This window comes from Cydia pomonella, chromosome 13 (assembly GCF_033807575.1).
Source record: "Cydia pomonella isolate Wapato2018A chromosome 13, ilCydPomo1, whole genome shotgun sequence".
Taxonomy (NCBI): domain Eukaryota; kingdom Metazoa; phylum Arthropoda; class Insecta; order Lepidoptera; family Tortricidae; genus Cydia; species Cydia pomonella.
This window is the reverse complement of record NC_084715.1, coordinates 17,782,226-17,806,014: the sequence shown is the minus strand read 5'-3', so window position 1 is coordinate 17,806,014 and position 23,789 is coordinate 17,782,226. Positions and strand designations below refer to the sequence as shown.

Sequence of the window (23,789 nt, the reverse complement as noted above, 5' to 3'; positions counted from 1 at the left end):
TTAAATTTATATTAAAAAAATGAAATTAGAATAATACGAGTAAGTTCCTCAGCTTCGATGCGTTCCAAATACTCTGTCTGTCCGGCTATTATAAAATTTGCCTTTATTTTATTAAAAAATAGAACCTCTGAATGTAAACTAAGTTTTTTTACATTTTCTATTTTTAAATCTTAAACTAATATTTATATTTATATTTCAATTCAATTCTTTATCAATTTCAACTAGCCCCCTTTTTCAAAATTTACACTCCATACTTTCGTATACACAGTAGCTTACAAAATTATCACTAATTATATATTTCGATACATACAATACATACATAGTGCGATACTTTAGGTATTTTAATTCTTTAAAAACGCTTAAAATGGAAGAATGGCTTTGCGATTCTAACCAATAACCGTAATTTTTCTATGAAATTCCATTTCGGGAGAAAACGTTTTCCACTAACTAAATCTTAACAAATCACTTTGATTTTGATGTCGATCGCTTCAGCATAATATATTCTAGGTTCATAGGTTTCCCTTTTAAAAAAATATTTATTGTTTTGCAAACTTTGAAACAAAAGAGGGTAAGCGGAAAAACGTTTTTTCCGCTTGTATGGACGATCATGTGGTTATACTTCCCTCTTAATAAGTATTATAAATTATAATGTACACTGGGTCGTATTTGCTCCCTAGCACTGTGATAAAATCTCGTCTTCATACTATTCAAAATTACATCTCAGTACATAACTCTGCACCCATGCAAACTATATACAGTATATACTATGTACGGTCGAATTCACTAACAAGCCAACATGCTAAAAATATATTTACACGCCCTTATTGTCAGTGTCTTAGATGAATGCAAATATAATTTTGAAAAGTTGACTTGTAAGATAAACTCGACTTGGTCAAGGAGGAAACAGTGACTCAGTAGAAAATACCCGGGTACAGTGGCTAAAGCAATGTACGCGTATATAGCTTGAGCCACTCTCTACCCGGCTATTTTTACCGAGCCACGTTCCCTCCCTGACCCTACCATGGTTACCACATATTTCTTTTAGTTACTTACTTCTCAATGGCGCAGCGACCCAAAATGAGTCTTGGTCTCCGACACGAGTACACAGTACGCCATCACCACCAGTTATCGGCTTGGAGATCGCGCAAGTCCGCTTCAACATCGCCCCAAATACCTGGGACGTCCGATTGGCCTCCGCCAGCGTCCCAGGTTCTTTTAGTTAACAATACCGTTTTTATAAGTCGCAATTTTTTAATATGACGCTTATGGCATTCAGCGGTAATCACCTATACGGTATAGGCGATAACGTAACAAGAAATATTCACTTATTGCACGAACACAATTTTCGTAAATTTCTACGATATGAGCATTTCTATGAAATCCTGGTCATAGTCCTTGAGTCGGGGCCCACATGGACTTTCGAGTTGGAGTCCTGCGCGCTTGCCGACAAGCCAGAACGTTTCCATCTGGCCTTTGCCCTGTAAGTATGATAATTAAATTACTACTACTAAACTAAGTTCTGGTCATAAATCATAACCCAAATTTCGCCATGAGACGAACCACAAAAATCGCGAAATTAATCTAATGTGATGTACACTGAGGGCCCGAAGTAGACGAAATGTATCGGCCCAGGAGAATATTTTTTTCACGATTTTCATATTGGTCCCATGGTAACCTTGTTCAGTATGATCATCTCAATACATTTTTGCCATTTACGACCCCGAAATCTTCCAGTATAATCATAAAGAAGCAAACTAATTTACGCAATCACTCGTACTCTGAAATCTCTGAATTAAATACTTCCTGACATTTGACATCATTCCGATTTTCTTGGCGCTTTTGATTGTTGACAACATATCCTAGATCTGTGTTTTTAGAGCATTTTACCAACTGGAGACGCCTTGTGTGTAATTTTCTGTACAAAACAGTCAGCCGATTTTTGCGGGGGAGGGGCACGTCAAATGTATCTCTATTTGTGTCGATTAACTTCAAACTCAGATAAATCCATTCGACCTTCTCAGCAAATATCTACCTTATTACCTTTTCATAATACCAAAATCGCATAATCTGACAGATGGATTTACCTGAGTTTGAAGCTAAGCGATCAGTCAGTCAGTCCATACAATGAGTGAGTATGACCATTGACCATATTTATACAATCAAATAAAGTGTTGAAATTGTTTTAAGTATTTTAACGAAACTTTTATAATAGTTTCATGGTGATTTAGGCTTCAATGAAATTTAGTTCAGTCATACTTACAGGAATATCTCTAATGCCTCTTGACTCCACCTCGTACCCACCGATGAGGTCTAAAGCCGTCTTCGTTGTATCTGATATGTGGATTTTCATGGCTGCAACAAGAATAAGAAATAAGAAACCTGTTACCAAATATTTATAAATCAAGATTTTACGCGCACACCTATAGTAGGCAAAACATGAGGCAAAACCGTACTTTTTTACAACGGGTAGTAAAACTTGAAACAATAATAAATGAGCGGTGAGAGGTTATAGTTCTTAGCCTCCTTCCCCCCCACACTACACTAGCGTTTAGTAGCGGTTAGTAGCTGTATGGCTGCTCAATCCAACGTTGGCGCAACTGCGCAGCGATGCCTTTTCTCATAGCGCTGACTAAATAGACGCCGACATCATCGCCGCGCCGTCGCCCAGAAGACACTAGTATAGTGGTGTGATGTCCAAAAGTGTCGGGAACGCGACGCCACTTCTGTAAAACTTTTAATAAAGCTTAGAAGCCTATATTTGGCATGATAATGTTTGATAACGCGGGTTATTTAGGAAGCTGCTGGTGGCGGTAGCGGCCCCGACATAGTATAGAGACTTTATTGTGGAGTTCCCCCGCTACGAAAATAAATATAAATGCCCCGAGTGTTCACAGATTTAAGGATGTTCTAAGATGGTCTAAAAAGACCCAAAAAAAAGAAGAAGAAAGAGAAGGTCTCTTTAGACCTGGCTCTTTAGCCAGGTACTCCATAAACTGTTTAGAGCTGATCGCGGTCAATATCATAAAGCGCATGGTAAAATTTGGGCAGACTGCTTCTTCGCCACCACTAATGCGTTAAATATAAGCTAGCTCCAACAGCGTACTTAGTCATGCATGACTTAAGTAACTGGAAAAGACATACTAGCAAGCCCCCAGCCCCCACAATGCAAAATCCCATTATTTCCCATATCTCACCTTCCCCCGTACTTTCCATACGACTCGCCGTGTTAATAGTATCACCAAAAAGGCAGTAGCGTGGCATGCAAGTCCCGACCACCCCCGCCACGCAGGGCCCCGTGTTGACACCGGCGCGTATCTTCAGCGCCTCGCCGGGGCAATGGGGGACTGTAGCCCCGTCCAGGCTCCGCATCAGTGAGAGGGACATGTCCGCTATTTCTGATGCGTGTTTGTTCCCTGAAAAAGAATAAGCTTTATTATATATGTCCAATGCGATCGCCTACTTGTAAAGCTGCCAGTCGCCAGTCACGCGAACATCTTTAAAAGTCTTATACTTATTACGCCCGCGAAACGTGGACACTGACACAAACAGACAGAGAAAGATCGGAAAGCTTCAAAATGTGGTATTGGCGGAAAATGGAAGGGACCGAAAAAAAATCAAATATGAGGGTGCTAGATAGGATTAAAGAGAAAACAATAATAGAAAATAGACGATGTGTACTTCTTGAACATCTGCCACGATAGGAATAATAGAGGGAAAGAGAAGAAGAGGACTGATAAAAATATAATTCAAACAAATAAAGGAAATGGTTCTGGTCTTAGAGCATTTAACCATCCAGAGATGCCTTGTCTGTAAATTTCTATAACTCTTTCGTACACAAACCAGGCTGCCGATTTTTGCGGGGGAGAGGCACGTCAAATGTATGGCTTTTTGTATGTAACGTACAAATAGCCATGTCAGATAAACGTCAGTCCATACAATAAGTAAGACGAGAGTATTAGCCGAGATTTTCAACAAAGGGGTAAGCTCTTAAAGGCGACTCCGGTTGATTAAATGCCCTAAGGTTCAGGTCGTGTCATACCAGAAGAATAAGGAGTTGGCAGAAGACCGTTGGAGATTGCTCCACTGACAAGAGCATAGCTCTTAAATATAAAGAAGAAGAATAATGGGGTTGGCGACTGTCAAAGATTTTTATAGATGGCGTCAGCATAATTTTGTTCTATGGGATTTGGCCTATGGGAATAGCATCCAAGTCATTAAATAACGTAGTATTCAAAAAAATATTCGTACCGTTAACACAGCCCGGTCTATCTATAGTATCTAGACAATTTTCTTACTTACTTAATCGCAGAGTATAAAATTTTGAATGGGTTAAACATGTTGCAAAACATAGATTTGTCGTATACAAACCGTTTCGTTGAGGCAAGCCAGAAACAGCCATGTAAGCATCGCCTATAGTTTCTACTTTGTAAACATTGTACTGCGTTATTTTCTCATCAAATAACCTGAAAAAAGAAAAAAGAATACTGAAAACATCAGGCCTAATAATGAAAGTATGCGTGGTTAGGAGGGTACTGGAGTATGGTTCCTCTATATGGACCCCGTATTACTCTGTACACAGTAACGCTATAGAGGCGGTACAGAAGCTACTTTTGAAGGTTCTTGCATTTAGATTTAAATTGGGACGTGCGTACATATCGTATACTAGTCGACTAATCAAGTTCAATATTCCCACACTAGAAGCTCGCCGTAGGATGAGTGACTTTTTAAATTTATACAAAATTATAAATAAATAAATAAATAAAAATGTTTATTGAGTTAGCACAAAGAAACGTGATTTTGACTGGGCTGGTGCCTCTTTTTAAGCGTACATGACAAAATTTTTACATATAGGTACAATAGCTGTGGCTTAAGACTTAAAACGATATTTTTTTTATTAAGTTAGTATAAAGAAATTTAGTAGGTATACACCGTGTTTTTTTTTATTTCCTTTAATTTCAAGGGTGCATTCCTGAGCTTAAATTAAGTAACTTTCTCAAAGACACCGGTATTCTAATTAACTCCATTTCGGAGATAATCAATAATTTATTTTTATCTTAAAAGGCCCTTACGAGCGTATGCACTTGCCTTAGGGCCTTTTACATATTGATTAGTGTTTAGTATGAGTGTATACATTTGCTACTAAACGTAAGTACTATATTACTATCTCGGACGATCGATGTTCGAAATGACATTGATATGTCACAGTTTTCAATTGTTTGGTTGAATGAAATGTAATGCCCATGTTACAACAACGCTATATGCAACATTTAATAACTTTTTTATAAAAATGAAAAAAAAAAAAATTTTTTTTTGATAATTAACTATGCCACCCATACCCCGGAGTTAACGGAATTCAGTAATAACACGGTGTATAAAACATTATTTAATAAAAATCTGTTCTTAACGCTCTTTGAGCCCTTTCTAATTCCAAAAACTTAGTTTTGGTCTAACTCCTTCTTTGTGGCACCTTGGTCTTGTAGCTCGATGAATAATATCTTAGATATTTCGGGCCGATTTGCCATCTTCTATACGTGTCACTGTCGCCATATTAGGCGTAACGTCACACAACATTATGCCTAATATGGCGTAATGAAATTTAAAAAAATCTATTACGCCCGTAGACATAATATAGCTCATTTCATCTCAGTATTCTGGCATACAATTACACCGTTTACGAGCAAGGGTGATGATAAATAAGAAATGGTTGTCTTAAAAAGGTATTTAAATACAAAATAGGTATTTTGCATTTAAAAAAAAGTATTTCAAATAAGTCACATCTCTGCCTAAAAGACATTGATTTAGATTTAGATTTAGATTTATTTATTTTCATAACGATAAATTACAGTAAAAATTATTATTATGTTAATCTATATGAATTTACATTATGATCGTCAATGATTTGGCATGCAAACATATAATTATAAAATGTCAACAATAATTATCAAAAAACAAATTCGAAATTACCGTCAAATTAAAAACTACTAAACAAAGGAAACAGGAAACAAAAAGAAATAATGGAATACATGTCAAACAAAATATTTAGTAGATATCACATAATGATCGTCATTAAAACTAAGAGCAGTAATAATTAATAATATTCTAGAACAAATGTCATCTTAAATCAATTTGCTATTGTTTGCTAAGATTTCAGTTTTGTTGCTCATTAATAGTGTACATAGTCAAAAGTCAAGCAGATCAGGGTCAAGCAAAATCATTTGCAAACAGCAAATCTTCAAAAATATTAACGCTGTAGACGAGCCATTAAAGATGCATTCCAAATTTAATAGATTTTCATTTCTATACGCGTGCAATAGAGATAGCAACAGGTGGGTCAATGTCCGACAATCTATGTGGAAAGCGTTTCTTCTTTACCTATAGTACCTACCTATTAAGTTCAGTGAAATATAAATAATTTTCCATTGGAACAAAGTTGCATTATATTTAATAATATATGTATTTGTCAAAATACCATACAGGTAATAGAATAGCTTTGCGATCGTAACAAAATAACGGTACTTTTTATGAAATTCCATTTCGAGAGAAAACGGTTTCCACTAATTCATAGCAAATCACGTTGATTTTGATGTCGATCGCTTCAGAATAATATATTCTAGGTTAATAGGTTCCGCTTTTATCAAAAAAAAAATTGTATTGCAAAAATAAAAAAGGATAACCTATTTTTCATTGTGTACACATACACATACTAAAAAATCAAGGAGAATGGATAATATTTAAAGTAAAAATTAAAAACTCAAATTAAAAATAAACTATACAAAAAAAAATCTCAAGTCGCCGTCTATTGGCAGCGTGCCCAGAAGGCAAGTTGCATTTGTGTTGTTTCGTTCAATTTTCAAACAAAATAAAACCAACTCTGTTTCTTACACCGTAGGTTCAAATTTTACAGGCATATTTTGGATTATTTTCTTGTATTTTTTGAACCTCACCTGTACAGCATGTTGAGCATATTGATAATCTCCATAGGCGTACTATTAGCAGATATAGATGTAAACCCCACAATATCACTGAAGAATATGGTGACGGCATCAAACGCCTCTGCCGGGACGGTCTTCTGTGCTCGCAGCCGTTGAAGCACAGGCATGGGGAGCATCTTTGAGAGAAGCAGATCGCTTTTCTGCTTCTCAGCCATTAGTCTCTGGGTTGTGGTTGCGATGGATGAGGAGAAACCCTGAAAAAGACAATAAATCATAAAAAAGTATTTTACATAAATGTTCGGGCGATTCACGAATACTCCGCTGTCATTGAGAAGGGACAAAGCTTGGAAATTAGAAGGAAACCAAATATATGGCGCGCTGCGCGAAACATACGAGTCTTGTGACGGAAAATGTGATTGATGCGTAGACGTATATTTTGAGACTTATTTATTGAAACAAAAGCAAAAACACTTTTATTTCAATAAGTCTCAAAATATACCTCTGCTTAAAATTTTGCTAGTCAAATCCGTCGACTACGTCACTAAATAACTATTTTATACTTAAATTTACTGCTATGGTATGCAGGGACTGCAGGGATTTAGACAATATATATTGTTTTCTGATTTTTTTCCTACGGAGCCAATTTTAACCCTTCAGTTTTGGCTGGAGTCTGCATTTGAAAATATATAGCCCGATTCGAAGAATGATTAAGACACATTTAAGATCTTGGAAAGATCTTTAAAAGATCAATAATCAAACAACATGTCGAAATTGACGTTTATTTCGATTCCGCTGTGATCCCAATAAGATCTACGATATTTCTAACGTCAAAGTGAAATTGGATGCCCGAATTGAGCTGCTTCTATCATATCATACGACATACAAACTGTATCTAAATGAGAACTTGTCTAAACCAGAACCGATATCGTATCTCATTATTTGAATTGGACCGTAGCTTTGCGATCCTAACGAAATAACGGTATTTTTTCTATGAAATTCCATTTAAGGAGAAAACGGTTTTCAGTAACTGACTGGTAGAGAATGCCTTACGGCATTAAGTTCGCCTATTGTACAGTGTGTTTACTTATGTGCAATAAAGATTAAATAAATAAATAAATAAATCTTAACAAATCATTTTGATTTTGATGTCTATCGCTTCAGCATAATATATCCTCGGTTTATAGGTTTCGCTTATTAAACAAAATTGCAAATTTCAACTTGAAAAATAGGAAAACCTAGAAACTTAGTTTTTCATTGTGTCAATAACATACTAAAAATCATGGAGAATAGAAAATATTTTGAAGTGGAAAAAAGTTTTCTCTTTTTGTATGAACGATACAAGTAAAGTGGTATAATTCCCTCTTAAAATGACATGCTTACAGACAGCAAAACCATTCGCTTAGCACTTTTTTTACGTGGTTATTAATAAAAGTGTTGGTTAATAAATGCATCACTCTATTCCGCCTAGCTGAGTACTAGGACGATACGTCGGACTCGTAGCCAAGGGGCCAAATACCACATATTTGGTGCTAATCCAAAAGTTTTCCTGACTACATAAAAATAATTCTACGGATAACACTCACGTATTTTTAGTCAATCGCGCAACATGTTTCGGTGTGTTAGTATGTCTAACGACTGTTTAAATTCGATGACTACATGAAACTTGGTATAATTTTAGAACGACATGCTCACAGTCAGCTAAACTAATTAGCTTAGAACTTTTTTACGTGGAGTAATAAATGCATTACTCCATTCTGCCTCGCTGGGGAACTAGGACGATATGTCGGACTCTCGGCAAAGGGGCCAAATACCACATATTTGGTGCTAAGCTAATAGTTTTGATAACTATATGGCAGTGGCTAGGTACGTATGATTCTTAAGACTGGGCCGACCGTCCAATGGCGCCCTCATAAGGGGAATTGTGTATCCTAATAAACGATTTATACAAAAATTTGTTGATTTATTAGAAAAAAACAATTCTCCTGATGTGGGCGCCATTGGACGGTCGATTCAATCTTAACAAATTTCTGAAGTCATATACCTACATTGAATCGACGATTTTTTTCTAAACTTTACACATGTAATAAACATATTCACGCCTGTATTTCCAAAAGGGCAGAGCACATGAAACTGCTAATTTCAATGTCATTTCTAGCAATTAAGCAATTAATGTATATAATAAAAAAATAAAAATAAAAACAAATTTTGATATTGCAGGGTCGGCGTCAAAGATATGTTTACATTTTTTGCCTTATTACAAATAATATTTACACTAAGGTACTTTTACTTTATTTTAACTACAGTTTTAACTATGGGAGAGGAGCTGTGCTTAAAAATACTGCCAATGGCAACTTTGTTTTAGACGACGAAAATAAAAATTTTGATTTTGATAGGCTTGAATGTATTTTGAACCATAGAAACTATACATCCCTGTTGCATTGTAGTAATTATTTATTTTAAGATTATTATAATGTAATGTTTACCCAGGTATTGGCTGTTGTATTTATAAAATGTTTTTATGTATTTTTCATGTCACTATACGATGTTACTATAAATGTTGTATTAATTTCTAAAAGAGCCCTTAAGTAGGCCACTTGCAGATTTTTTTTTTTGAATTTTGCAAATTTTGAATTTGGTAACAATATTTATTAAATCATGAACACATACACAATTACCAAAGAATATTTCAACAGGTATATTAGTTAGCAATATGATTTATAAATGGTCGCTTAGTAATATATACAAACTATTAAAAGTGAATTTCTGTTGTTGGCGCCACACGAAGTTGGGCTCCTATGGCCCAGCGTAGGCCAGTCTAAGGGACGCAGGTATGCGGTGAAATGAGATAAGTAGCAATATCACTTGCTCCCTCTAATGCATAAATGCGTTTCTAGGAGTGGCCTACGCTGGGCCATCGTGTAGAGGAGCCATTAGCCATTACATCGACGACTGTCAAGAAATAGCGCCAAGCGTAAGCTCCCTTTTTAACTGATATATTAATCAGTGGTCACCATATGAACAATTGAAACAAAACTGGTTTGAATTATACAGTTGTTAACACATATCTTTGAAGTCGATTGCAATATGTGTCGGATATGGTTGCCAGCTCATCGCCCACAACACCAATGTAAAAACTTACATGTAAAAAATACGATAGTTTTTTTTTATATTTTCCTCCCTCCCATATTTAGTCGGATTTTCCCAATAGAAATTTAAATACCGGATGCTTAACAACAGCAGCCACGGACCTAATAATCAATGTCACATGAATCATACGCTGTCATAAATCGGAACATGAAATGAGTCGTGAATGCAAATTAAGTAAACATGTTGGTCATTTATTTTTGTATTTATCACAATTATCCCTTTACGGCCGGGAAAAATATTTTGCAAAGATTCATAAAAAATGCATGTGAACCGTTTTTAATTGTTATAAAATACGCGTATAAAATGTTTAAAAAAATCCTAGTGTCCTTTATCATAAAAAAAATCGCGTGCACGAAAGTGACGTTCAGGAACTATCTGGAAATGCACGAACGTGCAAATTCATTGAGTTTTGTAAAATAATATGACTAAAACGCAACATTTTACAGAACAATGCATGTGTATGTTGCACATGCATAGCATATGAAGTAATCACTATGCAATTTAGCATAGTTATCACAATTTTCTTTAAGAATCAACATCTTAACGATTAAAGAATGATTAAAAACAATAATCAACAATTGTAAATTACTCTCAATTCAACTACATCTAAAGGAAATGCTTGAAAAAAATATTTTGACGTGTAACGAACACGTTGCATTTAATACAACGAGTAATAGCCCTGCTGAAGCAGTCTGAAGCAGTCTGAAATTGGCGGGCTCTTGGAGATTTGGTATCGTCAAATTGAAGCATCATCTGAAACATCACTCAGACGCCTCAGACATGCTTCACTACGTTGTTTTCTTGGTGGTTTAACCAACATTTCTAAGATTTTGAAGCGAAAATCGAGTAAATCCAGTATTTCGCACCTAGGACGGCCTATGGCATCACAATCAAGCGAATATCCATAAAATGAATATTGATTCATTCACATGTAAAAAGAAAGAAAGAATTTAGTTTCAGTGTCCATCTCCTTTTTAAAAAAAAGGTATATCAACGCCTCCCATGGGTTTATTAGTTCATAACTTTTTCTGAAGCTGTAACATACACGTATGACCGAATCTTTATCTCCCATCTCTTGACAACCTTAATGCTGATCGTTCCCGAGCAGTTAGACAGTAGGAAAACATATTTGTTGTCTTTCCTCCTAACTAGTGACACTGGGTCTGTCACCATCAGCAGACTCTCTTTAGGTACATCTCATCGTATTCGTCGTTGATTCTTGGATTTCGTTTTCAATTCATTCAAAAAGCGAATAAGGGAATTCTTCGAGGTCATCGTATAATTCCTCAATATGTGATACTCGTATCATTATTGCACAAAATTTCAAGGAATTTTTTGCCTCTTAATGGACGCTTAAAAAAAACACAAATCTAACATTACAAAACGAAAAGTATTATAAAACTATCAAACATATGACTATTTCTTTTGATTTGATTTTCTGCGTAGAAGCCGGATAGACAAAAACTTGCAAATAGTTATGACCATCGATTTACGGGCTACGGCCGAACCCACAAATTCGTGCACTTCTTTTTTACGAGCATGTAGTTTCCCCTTAATAACTTATTGTTACTCTAATTTGTGATAAATAAACACACATAACTCTTTTACTGTAATAATTAAGTATTAAATAACAAGTTTGATACCAAAATTATACAATATTAAGAACTTACATGTGCCACTACTCCCATCAAAAAATGCCACCATCTTCAAAGCAGTCTCGCGACGGACTGATCCTACTGACCTGCGGTATTTAGTACTGAAACGTGTCGCTAATGTCTGCAGATTCGATCGGAATAGGTCTGAGCTCGAAAAGACAATTTACTTGCGGGCAGGATTTTTTTAAAGTAATTTGCAGAATTATATCGAACCGGTCGTAAAGGGTTATAGGTTCCTCAGTTATGGATGTTGTCTAAGTACCTAAATATATATTTATCCGTATGTATAATGTCGCTTAGTGCTTATAGCATAGCATATGGGCATAGCTTTGCTTAGTTTGGGGCTAGTTCGATCTGTGTAAGATTGTCCCCATACCATACATATATTTCCAAATGTATTCGCTAAATCAAAAATATACCCTTTGCAACCGTAATATTTTTTGTAAAGACCAATGGAACGATATATCCCACTTGAATTTATACTGTTTTTTTTTACTTTTAGTGATATGCATAGTGTGACCCCCCCACCCCCTTTACTTAGGTAACTAAGTAGTGGCCAGCGGCACACAAAATGCACATACGTTCCAATAGTACATTGGGATACAAGTGCGAAAAATAGGAAATTCGAAACGAGTGGCGATAAATTAAAACACGACCGAAGGGAGTGTTTTAAATCGACACGAGTTGCGAATTACCCATTCGCACATGTATCTTACAATGTTTTACAGTACATAATTATGGTCCTTTAAATTGTCGACATAGTTACGTAATGTGCTAATTATCGCACTTGTGCGGTACAGTAGTGCTCCGTAGTACTCCCTTCGGTCGTGTTTTAATTTATCGCCACTCGTTACGAATTTCCTATTTCTCGCACTTGTATCATATTTTGTCATGTTATTAAAGGTTAGACTTGACTAATCTATAGTAATATATAATTATAGTTTGTCCCATCAGACAAACTATAATTCCCTACTTAAAAGTAACGACATTATTACTTACTTATTTTCTCGTAGTCCATGTGCGCATTATAGGTACAGTAGGTACAGTCAGCGTCAAATACTTTGTAGAAGTCAAAGTGGCCAAATAGTTCGGTACACCATACTAAATATATGGTGTACCGAACTATTTGGCTACTTTGGTTGCTACAAAGTATTTGACGCTGACTGTACATGAATGCAAAATTATTCATAGCATAATTTTCTATACTACCTATTATTATAACTACCTATTAAAGAAAAGAAAGAAATATATATATATATATTTTCAACACACGTGCTCGTAACGTGGAACTTATTGAACCGCTTTTAGACTCTAGTTATTAAACACGCGTGCTTTTTCATTATATTATAGCACTTGTGTGTAATGTATGATAATCCATCAGAGTTATAAAGGTAACTAATTGTTAACAATATGTATGGAAACGGAGCCTTCTTAATTGGTCGAATAATATTTATTTTTTTAAACCAACTAAACGATTTTAAAAGTTCAAAGAGATTTCATCTCGCAAAACATAATTGATAGATCACATTGTCTTGTAAATTTCATTCCTAAAAAAAGCGATTTGGTCTCAATCCATCGGTTATAAATACGAAAATATTCACTATTTTTATATTTTTAATAGGTATTGGCTGTTTGTCGATTTCGTTCGCGCCTATGCCATGCGCGCGCAATAAGATCGCGCACAGAAAAGAATAACGCGCCATTTTCCTTATTTGTTTTTAGTTTGGATATTGACAATAATGTCCATTTAAAGTATTAAAAATGAAGAATAAGTAAATTTGACGCGGCGAGAAATACTAATAGAGGCAGGAACCGCAAATTTTAGCCTTTTACCTTCAAAATCGAGTGAAAAATACTTAGCGGCATATGACACTTTTGTACAATGGAAAACTTGCAAAAACGCCCAGTCTTTCTCGGAAAACGTGTTTTTAACTTCAATAAATTGGCGAATAAGTAACTACAAGCCCAGTTCGCTTTGATGAAATTATTAGATGTTATAAGTGAAAGCCACCATTTTGAAAATTATACTTGAAATGTTTTAACAATTAAAATTTCATTAATATATCCGTTTTGTTTTTTTCCTCGCAAGTGTGTTGAAAAATGTCGTATGAAACGCGTGTGCATTGATCATTATTACAGACATCAGCTTTCTTATTGCGCGCTCGCTTGCAGCTCGCGCGCACAATATCGCCTCGTGTGTAATGACCAACGTAGCACATTTATATCACAATGTACTATTAACGCCACAACTTATACATAACAGAAAAGAAGACATGCATACATTAAAAAAATATATCAGACGCTAAATCAGGACCCCCACTCAGCATAACTTAATTAAACATATTTCCTGGTGCTGTTTGTACAATCAGGAACCATTTTCGTATTCTGACTTTTACATGATAGTGATAATTTTTTCCCCTTAAAACTAGATCTTGCCAAATATCAAGAAATACACAATCATATGTTTGGTATGTCCCGCCAATAACGTCTACTTCCTTAAGAGGGTAATTTTTCCATGCAAAGGTTCTCGACATTTTCCTCTCTGGATTTTGACCCTAGATGTTTCTTTTTTATATGAGTTCAATATTACCAGTATCTGTGTCTGTACGTTGTGCTTTTTTTGATATTCTTGTGTTTACCTATATAAGAACTAGGTTCCTTCTAACAGCGCTATAAACGGCCAAATAAATGCGCAGTAAACAGACGTCTAGCACACAAAATTGACAACAATAAACGCAAAAATCAAAACGGTCTGACACAGAAAATTTCTTTCTCATTCCGTTCCCAAAATTTCGTTACGATTGGTTATGTGTTGGATGAGGAAAATGTCGATGTCTCATTTTGTATGGTTTTTTGAACAGCGCGCCAAGCGGGACGTTTTGGAAAGTCAAAAATCTCATACAAAATGACACTTAACGCAAACGCGTACGTCACGTTTCGCTGTCGAAAATATTTACACTAGGGGTACTGATAACTTTATTTTCCGCTTACTGCTTCTACACTAGCTACTACTGTTTTAATCTAAACATATTATTATTAAGGTAGGGCACTCAAGCTCTATTAACACATTGCTTATTATTACACTATTTTTTGTATGAGACTGCTTGCTGCCTAAATAAATAAATAAAAATAAAAAACAAATCTGAGAAAGGGCTCAGTTGATATATCCCCTTAAGAAACCAGTGTAAGAAAAGATTCACACGATCGTGCTAAATATCTAAAATCGGTTTTTAAAATTGAGACATACTACAGGCCATTTCGATCGTGCACTGACATTAGAATGACATCTAACTGGGGCGACATATTCGTTTACTCGAAAAAGCCCTTTAATAAAGAGAAAAAAAAACACATCTAACTGAACTGACGTCATTCAGTATAGTCCGTACATCTATTAGCGCGGGCGAGACACACGGTACCTAAATAAAATCATTCAGATATGATTTCGTCAGTGTAGGTTCGAATGAGCTTGTTAAATTGTTAAATAGTGTCAAACCATTTTATTGGGGGTTTTCACTCGATATTGGCGGAACCGCTGTCTAAAACTGCGAAATTCGTGTACAGTTTTTTTGACAACTCGTAACACATTGAAACTGTAATGTAGAGGCCCAACGGAGCCGACATGTCTCATTGATAAAGACTCCTTTTAAGTAAATATGTAGATAAAAAAAAAAAAAGAATTAAACCAAGATAAATTGGCAGCAATTTTAACAGCCCAGACAGTGCAAGAGTTATTTTTAACGTCAAACTTCTATGAAATTATGACGTTTACTTGACATTTGCACAGGCAAGCTGGGCTATCAAAATCGCTTCCAAATGAGCTTGGTCTCACTCTACTTACTTATTAGAAAAGTCAATATTTTCAAATTTAATTTACAGTGCTTACATAATTTAAATATTATGTACTTTACTGTAATGTTATTTTCTTCGATTAGGCATATTTAGTGAGATAAAATAGTTTAATTATAGCACATAAGCAATCAATCATCATGATGTAAAAAAAAACTTACTGTAATTACAAACATATTAAAGAATGGAAGATCTAAAATTCTCGATTTCTTATGTTCTAATTGCTATGTTTATGTTATGTTGCACTAGCTTTTCATTGAAGGAATTAGTTTCCTCGCGATGGGAACCCGTATACATCCGCGAAGAAATTCAAAGGTGTATATGAAGACCCTAACCGGCATTGACCCATCGTGGGGACTATAGCCAAAGCCCTCTTAAGCATAAGAGGGGGGGCTTAAATAGGCTGAATTATAATATATTATATTTAAAACTATATCATACAAGTTCCAAAATGAAATTAAATGGTAAATTTTTTAGTGGCATACAGAATATTGAAACAATAAAGGTAAGTATTTTAAACATTCAAGGTTGGCGTTGGTGACGTCAAGTATTTACTTCTAGTACTAAATCATTTCGAATACCTTGATAAAAACATTTTGGATCCGTTTGCATTTTTAATAACTTTTATTTTCATTCTTACATGAAATAGGATAGATTGACACCATGAACAAAAACTTATCTTGAGTCATGTTATATCAGGATTCTTCACATACGTGTTAACGCATTTTGTGAATAAGTAGAGGGTAGGATGTCCTGGGGCCCATTTCTCGAACGGTATTAGTCTAATATTATTAGTGTGTTACCATGGTAACTCATACGATTTGACAGTTCGTGAACTAATAATATCAAACTAATACCGTTCGAGAAATGGCCCTGGCTAATAGGCCAGATTAGCGCCTAACAAGGCGCTCAACTTCGTTCAGTGCATCCGACGCTATAGCCTAAGCAAGACGTGACTCGTGGTTTACAATGAAGCTCTCACATGTGCTACTCGTAATAGTTATTTTTGGAGTCTGCATCAATGCATTTCCACACACGAACTATAGATCATCATTAACAAAATGTCCTATAGGGCAATATGAAATATTTAAAAACGGAATTGTTATGTGTGTTGTGTGTTCAAAAATCAGGAATCATCCGTGCGGTAAGTGGTACTTATATTATTGGATTTATTGGTTATTTGGTTCTATCTGTGTGACCATTTCATCTATACGTGTCCTGACAGCGATAATTGTTTTCAAATATTATGTTTTTACTAATATATTTTTAATACCAAGAAAGGTACTTATGTAAGCTTTTGTATCATTTATCTGCAAAACTGATTTAATATGATACGTCAAATAACAAGTAGTCTCTTGGAAAAATTCATAGTTCGATTTTATTGAGATATTACGCGATCATACAGAAACCATACAGAAAGACTAGCCATAATATACATATTTAAGTAGGTTTGATAATAGTATTTTCCTTTAGTCCTGTGCACCAATACAATGATGTTTATATAGACAAATAAATAAGTTAGTCTGTTGTCAACGGGAGTCTCATTCTTTACAGATAATATCTGTATTCTTAATAACAAGTGACCATAGAGATTTAGGCTCCGAAATACCAAAAAAACCGGACAAGTGCAAGTCGGACTCGCCCACTGAGGGTTCCGTACTTTTTAGTATTTGTTGTTATAGCGGCAACAGAAATACATCATATATGAAAATTTAAACTATCTTACTATCACGGTTCATGAGATACAGCCTGGTGACAGACGGACAGACAGACAGACAGACGGACGGACAGCAGAGTCTTAGTAATAGGGTCCCGTTTTACCCTTTGGGTACAAAACACTAAATAAATTGATCGTGTGTGTGTAATTGATCGGAATTAAGTGAGCTAAAATATATATTATTCGCAAGAGGACATATATAATGCTTACAACCAGGTAGACGAATATATGTTTCCAGTCTTCAGCCAGCGCGTTCCAGTTTCTAGTCTTCGAGCGTCCCGCGTGCTATCGGCGGGCTTCTTTCTTCAGCAACCCTACTAGTCTACGCTCAACAATTTGCTTATTTATTTATTGAGGAGATAACACAGAAAACATACATAGATGAACAAAAACTTAAAATACCATAAATGTCCTTAAATACAGATGCCTCCATATACTTTATCTAGGTGTTTGTAATTTTATTTATATGTAAAGGACGTGGGAGGATAAGGGAACATCTCATGCCTTAATAACTTTTCAGCCTAATTTTTTTTCTGATGATGTGCCACGGCATTTCACGCAATTTCAGCATTCACCTCTTATTATTTTTGAATAAAATAAAATGATTTTCATGAATACTTCCGTTTCAATGGAACGAATTATTTCGTGCTTTACACGTGTGGTAGGTACTCTTAGTTGAGACCCGCAATTATAAACAGGTTAACATAAGGAAAAGTGTCATGCGCTGACGAAGAAATCTTTTAACACGTTTTCCCACAATTCTCGTTTTTAGACTTGTTCCCATTTATCACTAAGCGAGCGATAACATGCAAGTCATGTAGAGTTTAAATATTACGAATATTATAAATATTTAACAATGAATTTAATATTACATTTTTTTTTAATATTGGCACATGTATTTTTCTTATTTTATATTGAGTGTTAACCTGTTTATATCGCGGGTCTCAACTAAGTTTAAAACTCGTGTAAAGCACTAAAGAATTCGTTCCATTGAAACGGAAATATTCATGAAAAATCAATTTATTTATTTATTTATTATTCAAAAATAAGGAGAGGCGAATGCTGAAATTTAGTATAGCACTTACTAATGACTTAGCACATTATCAGAAATAAAATTTTAAGTCGCGAGATGTTATCGCCTTATATACCCTTATCCTGCCACGACCTTTGATGACGGCTGTCTTTAGGTCTTAGCACACTATTGCAACTCAACAGCCACTCGACTCAAAATTAAATATTGAAATTAAAGCCTTATCTTGTATGTCCTACAGTACAATGTTTAAAATTTAGGTAACTGTCGGGTGGTCTACGCGTCGTCCACTCGTCGTCCACTAAGCTGAACCAAAAGTGAGTTGAGTTGGTGTGGAATATAGTGTGCGAAGACCTTTTAACTGGGCGCGGGATTTTGAGAAGAAATCGATCTCGAGAAGAAACTTATTGTATTGGTCGCACTTTGTGTATAGGTGCACCACGTTTTCCAGTGTTAGTCTTTGTCTTCGGAAGACTGAGGAGGTGTGTAGGTGTGTCACATTGCACACACACAATTAATAGATAAAAAAGTCGGACCAAGCCAAGTCTGCATTGCATTTGTAATGACAAGATATTATGATACTACATACCTCTGGTCTGTACACGTTCACGGTCCGGTGCCCCATATATGGGTCACGCTGAACTATCTCCACACATCCGTGCCCCAATTATGGGTCACGAAGATACGACCAGGTACGCACTTAGATTAGTATAACTTTATGAAGTGCGAGATAATACTTATAGGTATAATTCTTATACGTATACTTAATAATATTTTTGGTTACTTATAGAAAGTTATTGTTCTAATCTTAGCGCGTGCCTGGTTTTTTTCTTAGTGACCCATATGAGGAGCATGGACGTGAGATTGCAGTAATTTGCTTGGGCGTATGAGGAAATGCATACACTATATGTATGGAGGACTGTTGACGTGTTAAGCGGCCCGATTCGAAGAATGAGATACGATAACGATAAGTTCTGGTTTAGATAAGTTCTCATTTAGATATCGTGTGTATGTCGTTTAATTAACAGAAACAGCTCGATTCGGGCAACCAATGTCACTTTGACGTTAGAAATATCGTAGAAAGATATAATTGGGATCACAGCGGAATCAGAATAATCGTCAACATTGAAATGTCGTTTAACTATCGATCTTTTAAAGATCTTTCCGAAATCTTAAAAGTGTCTTAATCATTCTTCGAATCGGGCCGAAAGTCGATGCCAGATTAGCTTAGAGGAACTTTATCAATTCTCTATACGAGTTTCTTTTTTTTTTTCAGGTCATTTCAAGAATCACATTCACCATCGTCGCAACGCTAAGAAAATCAATTTAAAATAAGACAAGAAGGTACCTATCAAGTTAAAATTTACTTAATTCTTAAGTAGGGCTACTGCATCTTAAATAATTTTCCCATTTCTCCTCGCCCCACGTGCCATACCATACAAGAGGCGGGGGAAAATGGGAATGATTTATATGCTGCGCCTATACAAATCTGTGCCAGGTGGGGAAAAATGAGAATACACCCTTGAAGCAGAGAAAAAGACACATTTCTGCAAAGTTAAATTTTTAACTTAATCATAGCCAATATTCGTATTCGTAAAAGTACTATTCGTTGGATCACTAAAGCAGAGACGCTTTCCAGATAGATTTTCGTACATTGACCGGCCTGTTGCTATCTCTATTGCACGCGTATAATTATATTGCTATCAAGCTCGCACAATGACATTAACAACCGGCATCATGGGCGGGACATAAACATAATTATGCCCGTGCAATAGAGACACTCATAGCAACAGGCGGGTCAGTGTACGAAAATCTATATTTTTTATACCTATATACGTCGGTGGCAAACAATCACACGGCCCGCCTGATAGTAAGCAGTCTCCATAGCCTATGGACGCCTGCAGTCCAGAGAAGTTACAATGCGCGTTGCCGACCCTAACACCCCCCACCCTGGTTGAGCTCTGGCAACTTTACTCACCGGCAGGAACACAACACTATGAGTAGGGTCTAGTGTTATTTGGCTGCAGTTTTCTGTAAGGTGGAGGTACTTCCCCAGTTGGTCTCTGCTCTAGGTCTGGAATGACATCCGCTGTGCTGTGCCCTACCACACCACGCGAGATGACATTCACAATGCCCGTACCTATCTTTTGGACGTAGTTTAAGGGCATACCCGAGTCCGAATCGAGTCTGGAGAGCGTCTCTTCTTTAAACAATATTCAACGAATATTCAGTCACAATAAAATAAATACTTTACTAATGAGAAAAACAAACTTATTAATAAAAAAAACTTCGCAGAAGATTATATTTATTACATTAAAATTATTTATTTGTTTTTTCCAGGTGCTGCCAACTTACATGACAGCCTCGTATCACCATTGGCTCACCCTTATCCCATCCACTTGGGGTGCAGCATGTCTTTTTCTTCCAAACCTCTTTACAGCCCGTCAACTCATCATCAATAATGATATATAAATAGATTATGCTAACATAAATAAAAACCGGCCAAGAGCATGTCGGGCCACGCTCAGTGTAGGGTTCCGTAGTTACTCTTCCGTCACAATAAGCTAAACTGGAGTTTAAAGTATAGTAAATTGTTAACCAAGGGATGAAACGGTACCTTTCACGCGAGTTAAACAAATAGGCAAATTTGCATAATCAGTACCTAAAGTAAGTCTTATTACTATGGGAGAAACTTTTTGCGATAACTCAAAAATAGCTAAACTGATCATGTCCGCTATAGTTTTCATTTAATGTCTTTCTTAAGCTCTACTTCCACGATTTTTTTCATATTTTTTGGACCTATGGTTCAAAAGTTAGAGGGGGGGGGGACACTTTTTTTTTCTCTTTCGGAGCGATTATCTCCGAATATATTCACTTAATCAAAATGTTTGTTGCAGACCCCCATTAGTTTTGAAAGACTTTCCAACGATACCCCACACTGTAGGGTTGAAGCAAAAAATTCACCCCCACTTTACGTATAGGGGAGGTACCCTCAAAAAAATTTAATTTTTATATTTTATTGTACGACTTTGTCGGCTTTATTGATTTATATATCCATGGCGAATTTCAGCTTTCTAGCACTAACGACCACGGAGCAAAGCCTCGGACAGACAGACAGACAGACAGACAGACGGACATGGCGAAACTATAAGGGTTCCTAGTTGACTACGGAACCCTAAAAGGAGGAGTCACGATTTTACGAAATTTCTAGACCTGGATAACGCCTTCAACAAGTGTTACGGAAGGAAGTCGACTACACTACGCATTCCACTATCAGGGGACTAGGTCTACATTAGCAACACCCACCAACAGATCCCATAAAAATTGCCATGAATTACCATTGCGTCTATGTGAGTATAAACATATAAATGTATTTGCATTTTAGATCTAATATGAATCATAATCATGGGTTTTTCAATTAAAATGCAAACCAAGTATCCAAGTCGGTTGAATCATATCCAAATTTAAGCATCGATGAGTATGGATGAATGGTGAAATTTAAATTGCAAGAATTAAGAATATTTTGCATTGGGCTGGCCACCTAGAAGAATACCGGAGTTAAGGGTGACTAAAATAATACCCCAACAAAAGAAAATACAAGGCAAGCCAAGAAAACGGCGGATAGACTGCGTGGAAGAGGATCTTCGAAAAATGGTACACAAATTGGAGGCAACATTGGAAGAAACAAGTAGGGCTGCCATCCGTCCGGGTTTTCCCGGATTTGTCCTAGTTTGGAGGCCGTCCGGGGGGGTGTCAAGAAGTGTCCGGGGAAAACCCGGACACTTTTCATGTAAGGAAGCGCATTAAAACTACATGTAAAATTAAAGGTCTTGTTTTAAAAAAATATTATTTCCGGACTCGTCCGGGGAAAAAATGCTATTTACGACAAATGTCCGGGTTTTTTTGAATCTTTGTCCGGGTTTGGCGAAATTCGAGATGGCAGCCCTAGAGGCAAGGGACCGGAGCATTGCTCACGCACTGCTTACAGTGCGTGAGCTCTTTCATTCGGGTTGTATTTATATCTCTTATAGTAGATAGACTTATATCACTTATATCGGCAATGTCTCGCGAATGTAATAGGTACTATTATTCCGATTTCATTATAACTCAGAATACTTTTTATCGTACTGTAAAAAGTTAAGTAAGAATAATCAACAATGTAAAATAGCCCAAACTGTAATATCTGTGGTAATAGTATCCGAAATCAATGTATCAGTATAGAACGTTTCCGAACGTATTTAAAAAAAATGATTTTTAAAAAATTTAAAAATTAAAATTATTTATTTCTATACAGAACACAGAAAAACATAATAATGGTATACTGCCGGATCCCAAACTAGGCTGAGCCTGTATCTCGGGACCCTTGAGTGCAATACATTGGCAATAAGTATAAAGACGTTACAAATAGGTACAGACGTTACAAATCAGAAAGAGAAGATTATAAAACTAAAATATAACAACACACAAAAATACATTACAAAACTTGTAATGTCTAATGGACCATCTCGCTCTTTTGCACCTAAGCCAGCTTAGCGATAAGAATACGCTGTAAAACATTTTGAATATATAATAAAATACTCAGTGTTAGTGATTAAGACATCAAACACTACACTAACATAACACAAAGTAGACCATTGCCGCCCCGAAAGCGCCTTTCCATACAAACGTAGTCCTCATTTTCCTCTCTGGATATTCACATTATCCAACATGTTTGTTGTATATTAATATAAACCACAGCTATGCCTCTATGTTTTTTTTTTCAAACCTTTAATTATTAATAATGTTAGGAACATTTTTTTTTAAACCGGTTATTCTGTCTGGCATAGGTATGGGTGATATACATCAAAATATGTAAAAACTTTTTCCATATCCAGAGAGGGATGGGGACTATGTTTGTATGGAGAAGCGGCCGTGGCCTATCGTCTTAATTAATTAATTTGATTAATGAGTGTGCAAAAAAATGTATGAACGATAAAAAATAAAATATTTTTTGTAATAGGTAACGAATTCCATTTCTCTCGGTGATATTTAATTAAGGAATGTCACACCTTCATTAAGAGGCTGTCAACACCCAATGTCCTTGAAATTGATGTTACTTAAACAGTTTTTTAAGAAAGACTATTTGTTTTAGTCAAGTAAGAAAAATATATGTTCATATTAATTATATTTCAAAGACCGTGGTTGTACTCGATACATGATCGAACGAAATCGGCTCGATAGAAAATAATTGCAAAGATTGGTCTTAAAATCACGTTTATTAATTATGACGTTTGCTTAACACTTGCACCGTCTGAGCTATCAAAATCGCTGCCAACTTATCTTGGTCTGACTCTATCATTCTTAGAGTTCACGGACAAATAGACTCATTAACATATGTTTACTCGGGGCTCGAATACTAAAGTGATGTTTATTATTTAAGGTTATTAATGTACATTTATGCATTTTATTGAAAATGTAATATT

General features: G+C 35.8%; 1 protein-coding gene and 1 long non-coding RNA gene across 2 annotated transcripts; one reads left to right on the top strand and one right to left on the bottom strand.

Moving 5' to 3' along the window:
* Positions 1–230: 230 nt before the first annotated feature.
* On the bottom strand, positions 231–8,544 carry LOC133524445 (atrial natriuretic peptide receptor 2-like). Its single transcript, XM_061860485.1, has 5 exons — positions 6,945–8,544; positions 4,369–4,463; positions 3,195–3,413; positions 2,261–2,352; positions 231–1,478 (listed from the first exon to the last, which is right to left on the bottom strand). The coding sequence occupies exons 1-5, from the start codon at positions 7,205–7,207 to the stop codon at positions 1,356–1,358; spliced, it is 792 nt and encodes a 263-aa protein (XP_061716469.1). The 5' UTR covers positions 7,208–8,544; the 3' UTR covers positions 231–1,355.
* A 7,057-nt stretch (positions 8,545–15,601) lies between these two features.
* Positions 15,602–22,545, top strand: LOC133524443 (uncharacterized). Its single transcript, XR_009800376.1, has 3 exons — positions 15,602–16,724; positions 19,604–19,671; positions 20,668–22,545. It is a non-coding gene; the product is annotated as an uncharacterized LOC133524443 (long non-coding RNA).
* Positions 22,546–23,789: the final 1,244 nt, after the last annotated feature.

What these genes read in the sequence shown, in the direction of transcription:
- LOC133524445 (XM_061860485.1), bottom strand. Translation starts at nt 7,207, where the DNA reads ATGATTTATTGTCTTTTTCAGGGTTTCTCCTCATCCATCGCAACCACA. An exon ending in ATGCTCAACATGCTGTACAG is followed by an intron (nt 4,464 to 6,944) that starts GTGAGGTTCAAA and finishes TTCTTTTTTCAG; the next exon opens with GTTATTTGATGAGAAAATAA. An exon ending in TGGCTTGCCTCAACGAAACG is followed by an intron (nt 3,414 to 4,368) that starts GTTTGTATACGA and finishes ATTCTTTTTCAG; the next exon opens with GGAACAAACACGCATCAGAA.